This window comes from Sapajus apella, unplaced genomic scaffold (assembly GCF_009761245.1).
Source record: "Sapajus apella isolate SASKATOON/1434 unplaced genomic scaffold, GSC_monkey_1.0 scaffold1, whole genome shotgun sequence".
NCBI lineage: Eukaryota > Metazoa > Chordata > Mammalia > Primates > Cebidae > Sapajus > Sapajus apella.
Window position 1 is genome coordinate 11,681,654 of NW_022436941.1, and position 21,268 is coordinate 11,702,921.

A 21,268-nucleotide genomic window follows, 5' to 3' on the forward strand; every position below is an offset into this window, starting at 1 on the left:
GAATCTAGATATAAAAAACTAGAAATCAAGGGAGAAGACAGGGTTGCAGATAACAATTTGAGAGTTAAGTTGCAGACAGTATTTGCAACCAGGAACTTATCCAGGGTGTGACAATTGAATGAAAAGAGTAACAGTTTGAGAGTGAGTCCAGGGCATGCCAAGGTCAAGAAGATAAAGGAAGATCCAGCAGTGAGGGACTTTGAAGCCATAAACTGGCATTCTTGAGCCTGGTTTCATGAGTTCAACCTAAAGACATGTACTGATAAATGTAGCTCTGGACCTGGAAGTCTGAAGACTAGATCTTCAGTTTTTGGCATATTCATGATGATTAAAAAAAATCTTGTGACGCTTCTTTCAGAGAGCACCCCCTATTGTAGTCAATCTGTTTCTACTTGAGTTAACTCATTAATCATTCTATCACCTCTGGATGTAATTGATATTAACATTCATTTTATAGATGAAAGAACAAGTAGGGGCTGCTCAAGAATGAGGGTGAACTAGCCCAAGATTACAAAGCTTATAAGACATGGTTGTTGGTTAGGGTTAAATTTCAGGTTCCCCAACTCTAAGGGGCAAATAAATTAGTTGAATGAATTCTACTATGTTACATGGTAAATTAATAGAAAAGTTGTAATTAAATCCTTGATCTTCTTAACTCATTGTGTTTCCTCCAGCCAACTGGGAATAGATGATGTGGTAATGGAGAATTCTAGTAGTTTATCATTTGCTGAATATTCTTGTATTTCCTGACAAGCCCCCGCTGGACAACAATTGACCACTTCTGACCTTCACTTTATGTGTCCATAGCAAGGAAGTAGACTAATAGAAAATTTAAGGAATAGGCAATGGGAAAAACAGCAAATGAATACTTAAAGAAATAATCCTGGATATAAATTTTTAAATGTTAAATTAATATCAAATGTGGGAAAATTTTACTAACACACTACATCTGCAATAAGAACACATAATCTAAGAGGAGACAGAGACAGGCATATATTTAGAGTTTCTGGTTTTTTATAATTAGCCTTTTTGTGACCGGCTACTATAAAATTGTGAATATTTTATTATTAAAGTTTTATTTTAAAATGATAATGATCTATTTACATGGACTTTTACAATCAGTATTGTATGATTTTTATTAGTCAAAGGCCAATTAGTTTTTCCACACCTACAAAATTACTCTAATTTTATAAAGACATGTATGCAAAACATTACTTTTTTTTTTTTTTGAGACAGGGTCTCACTCTGTCACCCAGGCTGCTGGAGTGCAGTGATGCAATCATAGCTCACTGCAGCTTCAAACTCCTGGGCTCAAATGATCCTGCCACCTCAGCCTAGCCAGTAGCGTGGTGGACTACTACTGGCACACATCACCAACCTTGGCTAATTTTTTTTTTTTTGTAGAGATGGGGTTCTCACTATGTTGCCCAAATTGGTCTCAAACTTCTGGCCTCAAGCAATCCTCCTGCCTTGGTTCCCCAAAGTGCTGGATTACAGGCATGAGCCACTGCACTCAACCTACATTTTGTTTAAAATCCTTCCATTTGTATTCAGCTTCCTTGTTTATAGTTTTTCACGTGTCTCATAACTGAATTACGGGAATCAAGGGCCAATTAGAAGAAGTAGGTATTGTTAATTATTTTATATAAAGACAGGAATTATGGCTTCAAGAAGACAAGTGAGCAACTAAAGTCAAACAACAAGAGCTTGAAATTGAGCCTATGTCGTTAGATTCCGTGGCCAATGTACTGTCAGATGGATTTCTGCATAAAGCTAAATTTCTTGAGAAATTTTACAAAGAAGGGATATATGTGTCCTCAGTGGAATTAGCATGGATGGCATAAAGGACAGATAGGAAAAGATATATATATTTTACATGCACTGCTACATATGAAATGTGAATCATTAAGTATTAAAATTAGCACTTATAAAGAGCTTTTAATATATACACATAGTTCTAAAACACTCCAAAATATTCACAAATATCTGTGTGCATTCCACTAGCATTCAGGTTGCTAACAGCTATTTATGTTAGCCCCTCATATTTCTACATTTAGAATTTCTAAGCAGAAAAGAGTTTCTAGCACCTTACCAACTTTTCTAAATGCTTTTATATCTATTATGATAATATAAACATGTCTTTGACTTATTTAAGGAAAACTGGGTTATGAAAGAGAGATTACTTTCCCAACCATGTAATAGTATGCTTCAAATATTTGGGGAATAGAAATAATAATAAAATATATAAACATCTTTAACTAGATCTTAGAGACAAATTCAATTGTTTGGAAAGCAACAGAAAATTGTCATGAAACGATGTCAGAATGTCTTGATAACAATTAAAGTTTACATCAATTTTAAAATGCTATGTTTTAAAAGTTAAAACATGTGGTGGGAAAAGTTTTCCAAAATTTAATACTTTGATAGACTACATCTTTTACAGGACACGAGAAAGGGAAAAGATGATAAAACATTTGAAGTTATATAGAAACTAAGAAAATAAAAATATGCTTAAAGAGCAAACATTTTTAATATGTCCATTTTCTTGAACTCCCAACCTCAGGTGATCCACCCGCCTTGGCCTCCAAAGTGCTTGGATTACAGGTGTGAGCTACCACACACAGCCCTTTAATATGTCCATTTTCAATAGAAACGAAAGAATAAATGGAATGCATTTAACCAGGTACAAGGTAAAGCCACGATTTCAGCCTATGACTGTCTTTGGTCCCATTCAAAAAGTAACTGGTAAAACAAATGAACAAACAAACAAGTTCAAGATACCAACGTCAAGTTAGCGTCATTCGATTTCTCCTATTGGAATTTTATTCTCTTGCACTGCTGAATCTTCTTCAATCCCATATCATATCTAGATATGACAAAGAAAACTCTTGAAAGGAATGAGAGATTCCTTGGAGAAAACAAAGCAGGTTTTCTTTCAAATTTAACTCTTATAAATTCTCACACTGCCATCATTCACTTCTTGTGTTCCAAAATTTTTATTTTGTCATTCTCAGAAAAACAAAGCAAAATGAAAAAATAGAAAATCCTGTAAATTCTTAGGCGCTCACTGCAGGATTGTCTAAGCATTACTAATGAAAAATTTAACATGATTTTTGTAGTTTAAAAATGAATAAAAAATATTTATTGAGTACACAGGTACTTAAAAGTACCTCTCTTTTTATAACGGGAGACAAGTGTAAGATATTTTGTCAAATTTCAATATGCTTTACCAAAAGTATTACTAATGATAAGGATGTTTCCTGGATTCCAGGGAATTCCTTAGCTTTTAAGAAAACAAAATAAGAAAAAGAGATATAATTTTTAGAAAATTTGTTACTAATAAGTATAGATTATGCCTTGAGAATGTCGAAATGTGAGAGTTCTGCATTGACTATAGACAAATTATATAGCCTAAATGTCAAACTACAAATAGCAGCTTGAAAAATACACATCATATATGCATCACAATATTGGTCCTTGCTTTATTAATTAGGTCCTGTCTTTTGTACAACTCAAGCTTCAGATGCCTACATCCAACTGCCTATTTAGCTGCTTTACCTGGATGCCTAACATATCAAACTTAACAAATCTAAAAAAAAAAAAAAAATTAATCCCTTGAATCTCAGGTTTTTTTAAATCTCAGCAAATAGTTTATAATTTACCTAGATGTTTGAACCAAAAACCTGGGACTTATCCTTGATTCTACCCATTCCTTCACTTCCTATCCTTGATCTAACAAGTCTTATTGGCCTTCCTTCAAAATAGATCCCAAAGTGGCATGATTTTTTTTTTTCTCAGTGTTTTCTTCATCTTTTTACAACTACTCTGATGAGAATAAAATCCAAGTTTCTCCTCCAAGATTACCAAGATTCAAGCCCTACAAGATCTACTCAATGGATAGCCCAGCAAACCCTCCTTCTCTTCAAACATTCAGGTGGTATTTTCAGTTTCTTCTGTCATGACTGCAACCTCCCAACTTCTCTGTGCTGGATCTCACTTGTCACATCAGGTCCTCAGCTCACAGGTTACTATTTCTGTGAAGTCTTCCCTGACTACCCAATCTAATTAGCAATGTTTTACTCCCACCGCCCATCATTCTCCATCATTGCATCCTGTTTTGTTTCTTCATAACACTTGTCATTGCCTGTAATTACTTTCCTTCTGTGTTTGCTGGGTTTATTTTCTCTCCCCCTCATCAAAGAGAGTATATAAGTTCTATGAGAGAAGCAGTCTGATTTGTCCTGTGGGTCCATGTATATATAATCCTACAATATTACTTAAATGAATGGATGAATTAATGAGCAAATGAACAAGTTACATATATAGTCCTATCCCTAGATATGGCTAACTGTTGACTGTGTTAGATAGAATTATTTATATAAGACAAACTCTGCAACAGGACTCCCCCAGAGGATCACTGATGTGTAGAGTTCCAACATATTCTTCACCAGTTAATATTAAAGACATCATTAATATTAAGAAAATATAGAACTAGACCCAATTAGATTGTATGAAGTTGCTTCAGTAATATAGAAAACTTGGAATATTAAAAGTGGGGGAGAGCTGCTTTCCTAGGCTCAGGGGAAGAGAAGAACAACCTCATCTCACCATGACTAAGAGGAGTCAGTCTCTTTCTGAAGGTAATGCTGCTGCCAGCATTTTTAAAGCGGTACATCCAATGTTTATGCCAAAGGAACTTTTGCAACTGGAGTTTTGAAAAAGAGAAGAAGTGGGGGATGGGGCGCATGTTTGAGAGACAGAAATGGATAAATGCTTCTGACCAGAGAAAGCCAATCCTAGGGAGTTTTTGCACCTCTACACATCAACATTCAACTTTCACTATGACTTCTGCCTGCAGGTAAATTTCCTTTGGAATATGCTACTTACCCTGAGATTGCCAACAAATCTGAATCTATTTAGAAAACACATGGTTTTGCTTTCTTTTAAATAACTGTCTGTGGGACTTCAAACTCTAGCTTATAAGGCATTCAATTGTAATTCTTTGAAGGCGAGGACCAGGACCATGTCATGTGTTTATTCTCTGGCTCTACCTGAATCCACTGATGCTGGTTGTGCAGTAGAAACTGCCCCTTCCTTTCAAGGGAAGGTCATTGAAAGGAATATTGAGCAGCAAAGATGCAAGATCTCCTTGAAGGAAAAAGATGTCATAACAGAATGACTTTCTCCTTTTCCTGATTTTTAATGCCAAGAACAGCTCATGCTCATTTTGTGTGAGGTCAACAAAGGAGATTAGGTAATATTATGCATCTCTGCCTTAAAAAATTATTAAGTTTTCCTTTGGGTAAAGCAATATTTATTTCCCTATTTCCTCCTCAGTTTGAATTCAGGTAAGTATTTGCAGATTATTTCATAAACATCATTTTTTTCTTCAAAGCGACTTAAAAATTAAAATTAAAAATTAATTTTTTTTTGAGATAGAGTCTCGCCCTGTCACCCAGGCTGAAGTACAGTGGCACAATCTCAGCTCACAAAACCTCTGCCTCATGGGCTTAATTAAGCATGCTGAGCATGCTTAAGCATACTTCCTCAGCCTGCTGAGTAGGTGGGATTACAGGTGCTCGACACCAGGTGGCTAATTTTTGTATTTTTAGTAGAGATTGTTTCCCCATGTTGTACTTTTGTATTTTACAAAAAATAATTTTGTATTTTTAGTAGAGATGGTTTCCCTGTATTGGCCAGGCTGGTCTCAAACTCCTGACCTCAAGTGATCTGCTCAAGTTAGCCTCCCAAAGTGCTGAGACTACAGGCATGAGCCATCATGCCCAGCCCTGAAAATTAAATTAATTAAAAAGCAATCAGGTATTCTGTTTTCAATTCTCAGTTCTCTTATATTCTCTGAAACTATAATATTTTCTCAAATTAGTATAATACAGATTCAGAGAGGTAAAAAGAATATTTTATTTCATTAAAATATTCAAAGGAAAACACTGAGAAAAGATGTGTAACCAATATGAAAAACTATTAATGCCTTTATTACATGAATAAAATGTATAAAGATTCAAATGGATAAGGTAAAACATTAGGTACCAAAGAAATAAATGAGTACGAGACATAAAAGAGGCATTTTAAAAAGGGAAATACAACTGGAAACTGTCCTGCCTTCCCGGTCATCTTAGCAGAGCACATTAATATTGGTTTTGTTTCTAGTCTATAAAATTATAAGCAAAATTAAATAATCAAATTTACTTTTTCTAATTGAAAACAACTGAGGTATCCTTTGTTCAAAGGAAGTCCTGTTGAGGAGCTCAGGAAATTGGGTTTAACTCATGATATTCGAAAGAGTGGGCCTTGGAGTGGCCTGCTTTTACTCTTACTCACCATGTTCCAGGGACTTATGAGGGGACTTAAAAGAGCTTCTAGTTTTCTAAGAAGCACAACTGGAAACCACTATTTCTAATAACACTCAGTACTGACAGACAGTGTGCAACAGACATATTCCTACAATGTACATGAGATTCTAAATCACTTCAACCACTTTGAACAGCAATTTAGAAATATTTTATAAAAATCACGAAAGCATCCATAGTGTTTGGCTATTTACATTCACTTCTGAAAACCTATATTAGCTCTATTGCATCAAGATAATAAATGCAGCATTATTTAAGTTGGTACATTTAAAAAATAAGCAAATGCATGTATTCAACCATTCAATAAATATTTACTGAACAATGACATTATACAAACTGATGTCATTATTAAAGAATGAGAGGACACAGGAGTGGTGGGGCACATGGCTTAGAAAACAGACGAGCTTCACTAGGTAGCATCTTGTGTTCTGTACTAAAGTCATAAAATCTCATCTGAAGGTGACCTTAATCTTACTGGAGAGCATTAATTCCCTAAGTTAACCTAATCCAAATATCATATTACCAAAAAGTATAGTGAAAACTAGAAGAGAAAATATGTAAGGTTGTGGCATTTTAATTGTTTTATTGGGATTCTTCAGGTTAAGACTACATTCCTTATATGAAGCAAGGTCTCCTTGAAGAGAAAAAAATTAAAACAAAGTAAAATATTTCTCTGGAACCCTCTGTCTTAGTCATGAATCTGTGGAATCTATAGTTATTTGAAGCACTCTAGACAAAAAATGAGGAAGGATGGCTTCTGCCACAAGGAGGTGGGTCAGAAGCTCTACATTAGGTTTCTCCTTGGTAAACTCCAAGCTCTAAATGAATCAAAGCATTTTGTACATCAGAGTATCCAAATTCACAATTTTGTCTGTGTCCATCTTCCCTGTGTAATTCCATATCTTTAAAAAGTCTTATTTAAATCCCTCCAACCTACTGTTAGCTATGCTCTAGGTAATTAATTGAAGAATTACATGTCCATATTTTAGCCAAAGAGAAGAAGAGAAGGCACGGCAGCAGACCATTCATGCCTTAAGCAGGTGTGATGATGGCAGAGGTGATAAGTGAGAGATCCTCTAGTCTAGGAAACGTGGGTCTGAAAGGCCAAGGTTCTGTTGCCCCACCCCACATAGGGCAATATCGACTCTATTGCCATTCTTGAAGGGGCTGATGTAGATTTGATTTTTAAAATAATCAGATAACTAAAGAGAAATAATTTGTAATCATAATATAATTAAAGAAATAAATTTGATTAAAGAAAATCACTTCTTTATAGTCTCAAGAATGCTTAGAAAATCATAAAGTTTAAGAGGAGGCATTTGTAGAGAGAAATGAAACTAGGAAAAAGGAAATAACTTCTAAGGGCAAAAAAAAAAAATGAACCAATAAAGATAAACTTCAGGCTATTTCAAGTGTCTCTGCTTATCTGTTTTTCAGATGGTGGCAGTTGATCAAAAGAAAGCGAAAATGACTTCTTTAGGTAAGGAGACAAGTGCAAATCAAAGCAATGTGCGTGTTTTTTTTTTTTTTTTTTTTTTTAATTTAAAGTAAAACAAATCAAAAAGATATCCTGGCTATAATCACTTATTCGAAAGAAAAAAATAGAAAAATAAGTTATAATCAGTGTCAGTGGTAAGTTTTTTTTTAAAGAACAGCATTTTAAGAGTATTTTAACCTTAGAATAACTGCTTTATGTAAATACAGCATGCATCCAATTTCATAATCTGATGCATGTTATGTTTGTGGAAATTATAATTAGTCTAAACACAAAGTCTTTGGGTCTGTCCTATCCTGCTACCGTACAAAGCATATTAGTACATTCTTGGATCGCTCTCTTTTTATTCTCTCTCATTTGTCTCAGTTTGTCTTGGGGATATTGCATGCATCTTTGTAAGTCAGATAAATTATATTCTGAAAGAAGGTAGAATATAAACGAATGAATGAAAATAACTTTTTATATCTCAATACTTATTCTTTCTGACATTTTTTTTTTCTGATAATGATTACGCCTACCTTAGGTTGTTTGCAAAGGTAGCGACAAAGTTCTCCAATGTACTGAAACACAGTCACATCATACTTCTTGCAGTCACTCCAAAACTGACTTGCTGAGAATTTCTTCTTTAACACACAAGTGGCACCTATAAGGAAAGACAAAAACAGGCACTAGGGAAAAACATTCAAGGGAAGAATGAACATAAAACATAAATGATGTTGCTCTGTCTAGAACCTGATTGCTTACTTTTATAACTTTAATAACTCATCATCAATAATTTACATCAAACTCATTTGGAAACACGGACTTTATTATCAGAAAACTCTGTTCAAAATATTGCAATACACAGGACAAAAGCAACAGTCAAAATTTACCACATATTGAGTGCTTTCCGTTTCTCTGGAACTGTGCTAAGTACTTTATTTTATGTAAGCCTCACAACGATTGTGGGGTTAGCAACCCTATCCCTATTTTACTGATGAAGAAACAAGCTCAGAGAGACTATGTGGCTTGCTTCAGGTCACCCACTTTAAAAAGTATGGAGTGGGGATTGGGTTCAGAGCTCTCTGACTCAATGCTCTTAAGCATCCTTTCATGTTGTTCATTGAGGGTTAGAGTATTAGGGCAAGACTATAGATAAGAGTCATCCTTCTTCATAGAAGCCAAGAATGTTCACTTACTTTTCAACTTGAATATATACATATGATTCATTTTTCAAACCTTAAAGCAGTCTCAACATATCTTGAGGTCAATTGTTAGTTAGGTTGACTTAACAAGATAGCACTAACAAAAAAGTTCATCAATGACTGCGGAACCTGATTTTGACCACAGTATACATCTACAGAAGATTTTAATGTCTTTACTCTCCTCTTTATTTATGATGGATACTGATCACATTCTAAATATTCTATTCTAAAAATTACAGCATTTTAGACATATACAAGTAGCACATGATCTCTACTGTTTGTATATTATTTTAGGCCTAGAAACTGACGCATTATCTTGCATGTTTTTATGAATGGAATCTACTGAGTCACAAGCCCTACCAACTAATTTACTGAGTGTCTATGGCAGATTGTTTGCAAAGATGGCCTCAGCAATTTCTTCAAGGCTCTTACTTTTGCTGTGTAAATTTGCTCCATCTCCTTTCAGGAGGTGGCTTCTATTTCTCTAGCCCTGGAATCTTTAATCTAGGCTGGCCTATGACTTGCTTTAATCAATGGGATGAAGGTGAAATAATCTATTCACTTTTAAGACTAGGCCTTAAGATTTCTGCAGCTTCCATACACCCTCCCTTGGAACATTTCTATCACCATTTGAGGAATATGGGGATAGGTTGTGTGAGGGTGAGTGACCACAAGGAGAGAGAAGCCCAGTCAATAGCCAGTTCCAACTACATGGACAAATCCTCAAAAAACTAGTCTTTTGACTTTAGGAAAACACTGAATATGCCATAAAATTGTGTGCTTTTTTAAAAAAATAAATATTTTATTATAATGAAATAATATGTATATAATCACTCTAAATTCTACTGATAAATTTTCAAATGTCAGTAAACACTTGTTCTAATTATTAGGCATTTTGTAAACTTATCAGAAAGAAAATAAAGGCTTACCCAACTCAACACATCCAGAAATTCCCAGGATAGCTCCTGAACTATGATACAGAGGAAGGGTTATATAAACAATGTCATCAGCAGTACAACCAAAAGCCCACAGGGCAGCAGAGCCCCTTAAAACCTGCAGCTGACTAATCACAGCTGCTTTTGGTAAACCTGGAAAAGAAGAAAAGAACAGGAAATACATATACACACACACACACCTGCATATACATATACATACATATTCATATAACTAGAAAGGAAGTAATAGAAAAGAAGACTATGCTGATAACAACTACCCTAGCAACTACACAAAATATATCAAAGTAATCTATCTGCTTTGTAAAAGAGGCCATGCTGACTTTAGCAACACTCCTTTCACAGGTTGCTAAGTAAGACTGGATCTTAAATGCTATGTAATTTCATAGTCGGCCTTTCTGGATAGGTCTAAGGTTCTAGAAATTAATACAGTGGTAGTGCACATTTGGTTTCAGTAGCTGTCTGATAGAGTATCTGGGAGGTAAGTTTTTCTGAGTCCTCATGTGTCTGAAAATGTCTTTTTTTCCCACCCATACACTTGAATGGCTGCTTGTACAGAATTCTAGATAAAAAGCTATTTTTATACAGGACTTTTAAAGCATTGCTCCATAGTCTTCTGACCTCCAGTATATATACTGGGGACTTGTCAGTCTTTCTGATTTCTTTTCCTTTGGATGAAACACAGTATTTCTATTTTTTCTATTTTTAGAATCTTCTATTAGTTTTCAGTAGTCTGTAATCTCATGACGACTTGTACTGGGACCAGTTTCATCTATCCTTTGCACTGGGAAAATTGTAGATCTTTTCAGTCTAAAAACTCAGGTCTTACAGTTCTAGATACTTTTGAATTTGAAAAAATGTAATTTTCACCCCCCCACTTCTCTTCCATTCTTTATTTCTGTTCTTTTTGCCCATTGCTTTTTTCTGTTACATTTATTTGTGTGTTCATCCTTTCATCTTTGGAATTCTTGATTTTTTGAAGATCAGCCCTCCTGGTCTGAATCACTAATTTCCTAATCTTTTCTATTCTGTTTTCCTTTTCTTACCTTTTGCTTTACTTTTTGAGAGATTTACTTTCCAACACTTGTGTTCTCTGAATATTCCTCTTTTGGTATTATGTTATTTTTACATTATTGACACTTTTTTGCCCCTATCTTCCAGAATATTAGCAATAATAATCTTTTGAAAATTTCTCCTTTCTATCTTGTCAGTTTTCTCCAACATCCTTTTAATCTTTGGTTTGTTTTGGTCTCAGTTCAAACTATGATATATTCAGGAGGATTTTTTCAAATATCTGGAGACATTTGACTATCAGTTTATATTTTAAGATGCAAATGCAAAAACACAGTATAAACAAACAAAATATTAACTAGAATCTTTGTGCCTGAAGACCACTTATTTACTAGTTGCTTTCATTGTCCAGGGCATTCTATTGGGGGATCCATCACTATCAGTGTCTTTCAACTTTACATGTGGGCTATTCAGAATCCTCAGACAAGAATCTTGAAGAATAAAAGAGTCAAGTGCTAAAGAGAAGTTACGTATATTAAAGAGAAGTTTTTATATGTATGCATATCTATCTATCTATATACATATTTAGAGAGAAAGAAAGACTTTCTCTTATATCCCCTACTTTTTCAACCTCTGTTCTTCCAGATATTTCTAGAAGTTCATCTTTTCCAGAGAATAAGCCTCAGGACTTCTATCAGGGTAGAAGCAGCAATCCAGGGCTACAGTTCTTTCTTTCTTTTTTTTTTTAATTGCGTTTTAGTGGTACATGTGAAGAACATGCAAGATTGTTACATGGGCACACACATGGCAGTGTGGTTTGCTGCCTTTCTCCCCATGTTATCCCTCCCCAGCTCCCCACTCCCTGTTGTCCCCCTCCTATTTCCCTACCACAGACACCAGTGTGTGATGCTCCCTCCCTGTGTCCATGTGTTCTCACTGTTCAGCACGTGCCTATGAGTGAGAACGTGCGGTGTTTGATTTTCTGTTTTTATGTCAGTCTGTCGAGAATGATGGTTTCCAGGTTCATCCATGTCCTTACAAAGGACACAAACTCATTGTTTTTTATGGCTGCATAGTATTCCACGGTGTATATGTGCCACATTTTCCCTATCCAGTCTATCATCGATGGGCATTTGGGTTGGTTCCAAGTCTTTGCTACTGTAAACAGTGCTGCAATGAACATTTGTGTGCATGTGTCCTTATAATGTGGTTCCTTCTAAACACACTTCCCAAAAGTTTCCTGTTTGTAGTTTCACATTTACTGTCTATTCTTTGAGGTATCTGGTACACAATTTCTGAGCCTTTCTGTGGTTTGGTGGGGGCAAATGAATTTTCTTCAAGGTTTCACCATAAGCTTCAGCTTCAGCTTCTTGGGTCTGCAGTGTCTGCCACCACACTCATTCATCATCTCGTTTTTAAAATTTTGTAGCTGTCATCTCTAGTTCCATTCTTTTTGTCCTAAGAGACTATGTATCTATTCAATCTGCCAATTTCTAGACCTGTTATTATTTAATAGACCTGATTAGGTAGCCCCAAGAATCTCAGAGAAAAGCTCTCTGAGTCTGGACAGAGTAGCCACACATATATTAGCACTTTCATTTATCAAAACTGTTCTAATCATAGTAAAAAAAAAAAATTCTATTCTCCAGTCTAAAAGGGATCAGAATTAGGCACTGAATAGTTTTTTAAAATGTAAGAAAAATTGACTATGCAATAGTAGTTGCTTACAATACTACCTATGCACAAGAAATTAATAACAGAACTTTTTCGATTTGTCTAAGTCAAATCACCAATCATATTCAAATTAATAATAAAAGCCTATTTAGGCTACCATTGATACCATTCAGTTTTTCCTAGAAATCAGTTAAGTTTAACATTTCTTTTTAATTATCTTTCTTTTCTTTCTTTTTTTTTTAAGACTTAGTCTCACTTTGTTGCCAAGGCTGGAGTACAGTGGTACAGTCAGTTCTCTGTAACACTAAACTTCTGGGATGAATGATTCTCCTGCCTCAGCCTCCTGAGTGCTGTTACTACAGGTTCATGCCACCATACCTGGCTATTTTTTTTTTAATTTTTTGTGGATGTGGGGTCTCACTATGTTGCCCAGGCTGGTCTCAAACACTTGGCCCCAAGCGATCCTCCCACCTTGGCCTCCAAAATGCTGTGAGATGTGAGCCACTGTGCCAGGCCCTTCTTTTGAATTCTCAGACAGTTTTATTTTTCTTTGTTACTGCTGTAGTTTACTTAAAAAACAAAGTTTAGCTACTTGATTCTATTTTGCAACTTAGTCCAAACCTGCAATGCCTTCAAGATTTCCTTCAAGGTTATTGTCACATGATTCAATAACCCTAACCAAAATCAGGAAAGCCAGTTACAGGTGCCTAAAATGCAGGTATAGCTGGATTATGCTTAGGATTTAATAACCTTCACTAAATATAAAGAACTGTTTTCAAGCAGATTAACACATTTTTTTTAAATCCAAAAAGTAAGTAGAAACTATTTAAACTAACTAATTTCTTCATTTTAGATGTCAGAAATTTGAGGATTAGAGAAGCTAACAAAGATCTTGCCCAAAAAGCCAAGTATCATACACTGAGCAGCAAGGCTGGATCAAGGTGTTCGGATACTCCCGTGCCCTTTGTACTACCAAACTTTAAGAAAATATTGTCAAATGGGACAAATGCCAAATGAGCAGGATAACTCGTCATGTAAAAGTTAAAATAATTAACTTTCCATGAAATTTCTAGCCTTCTGAGATCCTTACATCTTCTTGCAAGCATGCTTTCTCAGATGTTTGGTCACTCCACATGATAGAAATTTGCCCAACACTGTTGCTTTGCAAATTTGTTGCATCCACTTTATCCTTAAAAAGAATTGGATCATACCTGTTGTTCCAGAGGTAAAAATGTAAAGACAAGTAGACTTGAGGCATGAGACAACATGGCGGCTGCGTGGCACGGGCTCATCAGATGAGGTGCCCAGTTTTTCTTTGAGTGAAATTACACCTTGTGGAACAGAATCTTTCATCCCCCAAACACTGATATCTTCTGGGAGGCTTGGAAGGATTTCTTCTACAGTTCCAAGTAAATCTAAAAGCCAAAGGGTTGGGAATAGGTAAGCAAACTTTAAATCTCAAACCATTCACTTTGGATTTGCTTTTGTGTATTGAAACAGGGATCAAATGTAAATAAAAAGCTGATTTACTTCTCATGTTGGATAAGTAATATCACTGTCATTTTATGGTTCTATTTCCACAGGACCAACTGAAAGGAAAATTTAATTATCACCTGACAGACCAATGCAAGCAGTCCAATTCAGGCTGAATTTGAGAGACTCTATTCTGCAATTTATGGGTTTCAACCCATCAATTTTTAAATACAACTATTTAAAACTCTAAACATTTTCCTTGAATGTTCAGTAGCTAGTTATTCCAAAACGCTGCCTGTAGGCTACCGTTTAGCTCCATTGTATTGTAAAACATTTGGGAGTATCCCCTGACTGCTCTGAAATCACAAGATCATTGTGGTTTAGAAATCATTCTAAAGCCAAACTTAAGTGAGTGTGGACTCCAAAAATGAAGGATGGTGGGCGAGAGAGGTGAAGACTGAGAAATTACCTACTGGGTACAATGTTTACAATTCACAGTTCAGGTGATAGGTATATTAGAAGCCCAAACCTCACCATTAAGAAATATATCCATGTAACAATCCTGCGCATGTACTCCCTGAATCCATAAAAATAAAAAATGAAATTAAAATGAAAAGCAATTAATACGTACTAGGTACAGGCCAAATAAATTTTAAGTGAGGGGACTCAGAGAATTTCTCTGGATCACATTAATTAAAGACAAAAGCCTTTGAAAGCAAAAGGGGCAAAATAATGCCTTCCAGAAAAGGCAGTGAGACCCATGGTGCAAGGGAGGGTGTGACTGGCAGGTAAGAGTAGACTCTCCATCGGCAGCAGTAGGATGCAAGGCCTGGGTAAAAGCAAAGTCCAGCAGATAAGAAGGATGAATAGAAAAGCCTGAAGAATCGGTGTCTTCAGGACTGAAGGACTTACGAACCCTGGCAAGATCAAGGGCCTGGGTCACAATTTAAGGTTCAGAAAGAAAAAGGGACACGTTTCTTAGGAAGGATCTGATACAAGGATAACAAAGGAACAACTGTTGAGTTAAGACTACATTGAATTAATCTGTGAAACTGAATCAGACCTTCTTGATTTGCACATTAACCCACGAAAAAAAAAATGTCATCTGTTCCAGAGGGGAGCAGTGGTGGAAAACAAGAGAGAAAGAAGGTGGGAAAGGGTCCTTGATGAGAAAATAATTAAGCATTGAGGTACTCGACACTCTGTGTGTTACAAAAGAAACAAAATGTCATCATTCATATACAGTCTTTAGTGTAAGCAAGTGAAGAATCATTTTTTTTCTCCAGAGTAGAGAGGTATACAATTATTTATATTATTTAAATTCTTCTTGAATTCACCACTCTCTTACTTTAGCATGGATCTCTGACATAAAGTTCAACTTTTATATTCTACATGGCAATTCTGATTTCATTTCCTTATGTATATAATATGCTATACATTTAGAAGGTCCAAGGGATTTCTAAATGCTATATAGCTTATCTTAAAATCTATATTAAAATTCATGGGGATACTAAACAATAGTACCCCACTAGCCTTTTGGAGTTAATACAAGGAAAGCCAAATATTACTGGAAACTACCAGAATCTAAGAGGCAAGAAAAAATTCCTGGATCCTTCTAAGGGAGCATAGCCCTGCTGACACCTTTATTTTGGGTCTCTAGCCCTGAGAACTGTGAGAGAATAAATTTCTTTTGTTTTAAGCCACCAAGTTTATGGTACTTCAGTATAGCAGCCTTAGAAAACTCATACATCAAGCTCACAATTTGGTGGATGGTAGAATGAGTCATCTAAACTATACATTAATTAACTCTAAAACTACAAAATTACCTCATAAAAGAAATGAATGGCAAGAAGGAAGAAATAATGGTGTCAAACGTAAAATAAATCCAGATCGGCCAGGCCTGGTGACTCACGCCTGTAATCCCAGCACTTTAGGAGGCCACAGCAGGTGCATCACCTGTGGTCAGGAGTTTGAGACCAGTCTGACCACCATAGTGAAACCTCATCTCTACTAAGAATACAAAAAAAATTAGCCAGGCTTGGTGGTGGGTGCCTGTAATCCCATTTACTCAGAAGGATGAAGTGGGAAAATCACTTGAACCAGGGAGGCAGAGGTTGCAGTGAGCCGAGATCGCACCACTGCACTCCAGCCTGGACAAGAGCAACACTCTGTCTCAAAAAAAAAAAAAAAAAAAATTCCAGATCAGAATGCTCAGGTACTGTACATAAAAATAAATATGGACTTTTACACCTAAAGCAATTATATTTCTTTCTAATTTTTTAAAGAAAACTTTAAAAATAATCACATGATATATTCTGCTTTGAATCTGAATTCAGAGTTTTGCATTAAACATTTTCCTGGAAACATAAATCAGTATCTGGTTCCCTCAAAAAGCCAACTGTCAGTCATTAGGTTAGTTATGTAACGCTACACATTAGGGGAAAAACTCTTACTTTCATGAAATCTGTAACCCAGATTGATCACAAAACAGCAGAAAGAGAAATATGTCAAGTGGGACTGAGAAGTTTATGAATAAAAACTGTATGAAAGTAGAAGGCAGTACAGAAATTCTGGGTTTATTCCCTAGAGTATAGAATTTTCAGCTAGAAAACCTGGATTCAAACACCACTTCTGACACTTGCTAGTTGTGTGACCTTGGACAAGTCGCTTTATTTCTCTGAGCCTCCCTTTTGAAAAGTGACTCCATACAACTTATACAGTTCTTGGGATAATTAAATGGTCTATGTAAACCATTCATTATGGTGTCTGACCCAGAATCAGTCCTTCCTAAAATGGTGACTGCAGTGGTGGTGGTTGTTATTACTACTACTGTTGGTTGTGATGATGATCAAGATGATGATGATGACATTTAATGAGCTCAACTTCATTAAGTAGAGAGCTGAAGGATGAAAAGAGGAGATCATAGATGCTGGAAGGGAGCTGAACAGATTGGGAATCCAGGTGCTTCTACTGATTCTGTCCTGTTTTGTTTCCATCAAACCATGCTCTTCCTCTTCCTGCCCAAAAGTATATAACTAGGCAGGGTGAGTTGGAACTTCATTCCTCACTTAGCATAGCAGAGTTCTCGAGGAGTGAAATACAAAATTGATGAATAACAGAACCACAAGTCTTTCTATTTCAATAACACATTTTTCCCTGCATGATTTAACTGCCCTGATTATAGGTACACAAGTTTCTAAGTGGGTTTATGTGTTTTCACTCTCAGTTGTTCCCACATTTTTGAAGGGAACAGATAGAATATTATAATATAATAATACATTGTATTATTATTATAAGCAAAATTACCCAAAAAAGAAAAAGTCAAACACCTCATTTGATGTTATTTCTAACACATTTCCTGTTGCCAATGAATAGTTATTACTGAAATGGCACAAAAAGTCATGTTGCATCTGGCTTGCTATTTTTTAGTAAGAAAGTGGTGAAATTAGAAGAGTAAATGCAGATCAAAGCAACCTACAGACAGACTCATTAGTAAGTAAATTATATATATATTTTTTTAAGGCAGTGAATACTAAGGTAGTATTTCTGCAAGACTCAGATCCCATGAGGGCTACTTTCCTCATGCCCTCTTAATTATTAACAGTAGAAGAACCCTCCTCTTTTTGGCCACAGAAGAGCTAACCACGTTACTCCAGACTTGGGTCTGAGAGCATTCCAACCTTGGCCACTGAGGGTTGGGAAGTAGTTATGGTTGTATTGCTACTGGAGAGGACAAGAAAGCTGTTTAAGCCCAACTCACTAGGGTTGTGTAACACACTTATGTGGGTTTCACTCCATTCAACAAATCTCAAATGAAGAGGCCTGGACAAAAGTGACATTTTACTATGGGTATCTGTCTCTGTCATTATGCAATTAAAAATGATGATTGTATCCATTTATTGAATATATTTTATGGTCCTGGTATTCTGTTGGCTCCTTTACATTTAATTCACACAAGACCCAATGATAATCATTGATCAAATCTAAGTGATATAGACTACTACACTCTTAGGCTGTATGATATAGCCTATTACTCCTAGGTTACAAACCAGTACACCATGTTACTGTACTGAAAATTGCAGGCAATTCTAACATAGTAATATGTATTTGTGTATTTAGCTATATCTAAACATAGAAAAGGTAAAATAAACATAGAGCATTACAATCCTATGGGACAATCACCATGTATGCATTCCATCATTGGCTGAAATGTCTTTATAATGATTTTGCCTTCTATTTTTAAGTTATACCTCCTGGAACTATGTATTCAGGCATTTCCATCTAGCATCAAATCATAATGTAGTTTGTTTGAAACAGGACCTTAAACATATTGTTTTGGTACATTTTAGAAAAATTCTATTTTTCATAAGTTATATCGAACCAATTCCAAACAGGTTTCATAGGTCATGCCAGATAATGTGCACTGTGATAGGTGAATTTTCATCAGGGCTGGTATCTGATAACTGTCTTTAGGAATAAGTAAAAGGAAAAGGTTTCAGCTAAGCTGCGAGGCAAATATTGTTATTGTTACTAACAAAAATAATAGTTGCCATGTATTCAAGGGGAGACAGGCAAAGTGCTGTATTTTAGAAACTGAAATGGTAAAAAATTAAGTTGTTTAAGGTAACACAGCTTAGTAGGTTGCAGAGCAAAGCCTTAAAACGTGTTCTCTGATTTAAGACTGCTAGACTATATAGTCCAATTGTTTCTGAGACTGTCAATTACACTTTGATATAACAAAAAATACACATTCAGGCTACATAAAATATGAAAATAAAAACTGCCAGTATTAAGACATCAAGTTTTTTTATACACAGATAATTTTAAAAAGTCAAAATTTTTACAATACTATTATTTCCTTCCCACATAGTCTGAAGACTCAAAAATACTTACAGATGTCTCATATCTGTGTATTTTGGATTAAAACAAATATCAAATGGCATCCTAAATTTCACTAGGAAACTTATTGAAAATTAAAGTGTTTGAGATTAAACCTAGAGCTTTCCCCCAATTTTTCATCTCTGATACTGTTAATATTGTCTGCTGCCAGGATTATCAACTACTCATCTATGCTTTTATCTTTACTTGGAACAAACAGAATTATGTTGGGGTGTTTTATATCATTTAAAATTTGTATGCAATTATATCCTTTGGCATGTTTAGTCATAATAATAATGCTGATGATGATAAATAAGAATTCTTGCCATTTTAAAGTAACTTACAGACTACAAAATGTTTTTACATGTTATTTTTGGTGATACACACTTATGGCCATGAGAGGTAAATATTAACCTTAAGGATGAGGGAAGCCCAGTTATAGTGGGGAAATAATTTACTCAAACTCACACATCTAGGCAAGGTGGCATGGGAACTGGAGTCCAGATTTTCAAAATCATGCAAAATCATAAAAGTCTGCTGGGTTTACCTTCGTCTTTTTCTTCCTTTCTGTTCCTGCTCATTCCCTCATCTCCATCTTCTCCCTTCCCCTCTCCTTTTCTCCCTTGTTCCCCCACCCCTTTCCTGTTCTCTCTTACCTTCTCTCTATCCATCTGCTTTCAGTGCCTTTTCCATTGAGCTCACCTGCCTCAGGTGCTCTATGTGTATTTACAGTGACTCCCTGCAATCATAAAGTTCTCTTAGCCAATTCACAAACAGATATTGATGCAGCCTTGAGGAATAGTTCAAGAACTAGTTGTAAACTCTTGAACTGAGGAAGTTTGTTTTGTTCACTGCTAAATTTTCAGGACTTAGCACAAAGGAAATATTCGACAAATATTTATTACCTGGATGAATGAGTGAATGAATGACATAATAAAAACTGTGAGATCCACGTGAACACTTGGTAACTTTTAATTTACTTGCATATTTTTGCAAAAAGTTGTCAACTCTCTACTGCTCATTTTGTAACTGGTTTTGAGGGTGGCAATATGGTTGGGATTTATCATGTTGATGTCAGTGTCACTAATCATCACTCCCAAAAGGTACAAAGTGCTTTAGATATACTAGGCACCCACAAGGTTTCAGATTTACCTGTATATATAGTGTATATTTTGTTCTTCATTCTTTCTTAATATACCACATATTAAATCATTATAAGTATAAACAGAGAACTTTAAAAGACTATTCAATTTTCCTGAACTCTTTCAATTTAGATTTGATAGTATTTTATGGTTCAACATATTTTGAAGGATTTCAGATTTCTCTTCATAATAAGTAAGAATCCTGTGTCTTCTCTATAAACACACAATAATGTATGCAGCCTTGCACTGTTAGTTTTCATGAACTGTTACATTCAAACCGTACAGGACAAATGTTCTTGTTAACAACCAAGCCATTGTAATCCTCCAAATGACTTTTAACCATAAAGACAATTGCTTTTTAAAGACTAAAGGTCAGAGGAAAAATAAAGGCCTTTTTAAACAGGTTTTTATTTTTGTTTTTGAGGCTGAGTTTCGTTCCTGTTGCCCAGGCTGGAGTGCAACAGTGCAATCTTGGCTCACTGCCACCTCCGCCTCCCAGGTTCAAGAGAGTCCCCTGCCACAGCCTCCCGAGTAGCTGAAATTAGAGGCATGCATCACTATGCCCAGCTAGTTTTGTATTTGAGTAGAGACAGGTTTTTACCCTGTTGGTTAGGCTGGTCTCAACTTTTGACCTTAGGTGATTTACCTGCCTTGGCCTCCAAAAGTGCTGGGTTTACAGGCATGAGCCACCATGCCCAGCCTCTTTTATGTTTTATAGAAAGTGTTATGTATGCTGATAGATAAAATACAAAGCTCATGTGAACTTTTATTATCTTATCCACATACTATGCTGTCCATACATAATATCGATTTTACTTTTCAGGACATTTCTAAATTTCTACTTGCATGTAGTAGAATAGGCTGTCTGGCATTTATTTTTTGTCTTTTTCATTCCTAGACTCAGCTCGGTCAACAGTTACTTCTGTTACAAAAGAAAACAATTGATTTTAATAGGAAGTTTAAATGGTTTCAAGGTTCAGTAGCTAGAAAAGGCAGTGTTCTAAGCACTGATACGTACATGGTTTCCTCTTTACTGTCATGGAGACACTGACTCTGGGGTTTTTATTTATAGTATCTGTTGAACATGTAT

General features: G+C 35.5%; 1 protein-coding gene across 4 annotated transcripts in view; it reads right to left on the reverse strand.

Annotated features, from left to right (window-relative positions):
• SLC27A6 (solute carrier family 27 member 6) overlaps positions 1–21,268 on the reverse strand; it is an 88,378-nt gene that overhangs the window by 62,662 nt on the left and 4,448 nt on the right. For all 4 annotated transcript variants that reach the window (XR_004263988.1, XM_032261967.1, XM_032262033.1 and 1 more), the window contains 3 exons: positions 13,897–14,100; positions 9,977–10,135; positions 8,382–8,506 (listed from right to left, as the gene is read on the reverse strand). Coding sequence is in view for 3 of the 4 variants with exons in the window: in XM_032261967.1 (XP_032117858.1) it covers positions 8,382–8,506; positions 9,977–10,135; positions 13,897–14,100 (488 nt within the window). In the remaining variant the exon portion in view is untranslated. The remainder of the gene's footprint in view (positions 1–8,381; positions 8,507–9,976; positions 10,136–13,896; positions 14,101–21,268) is intronic.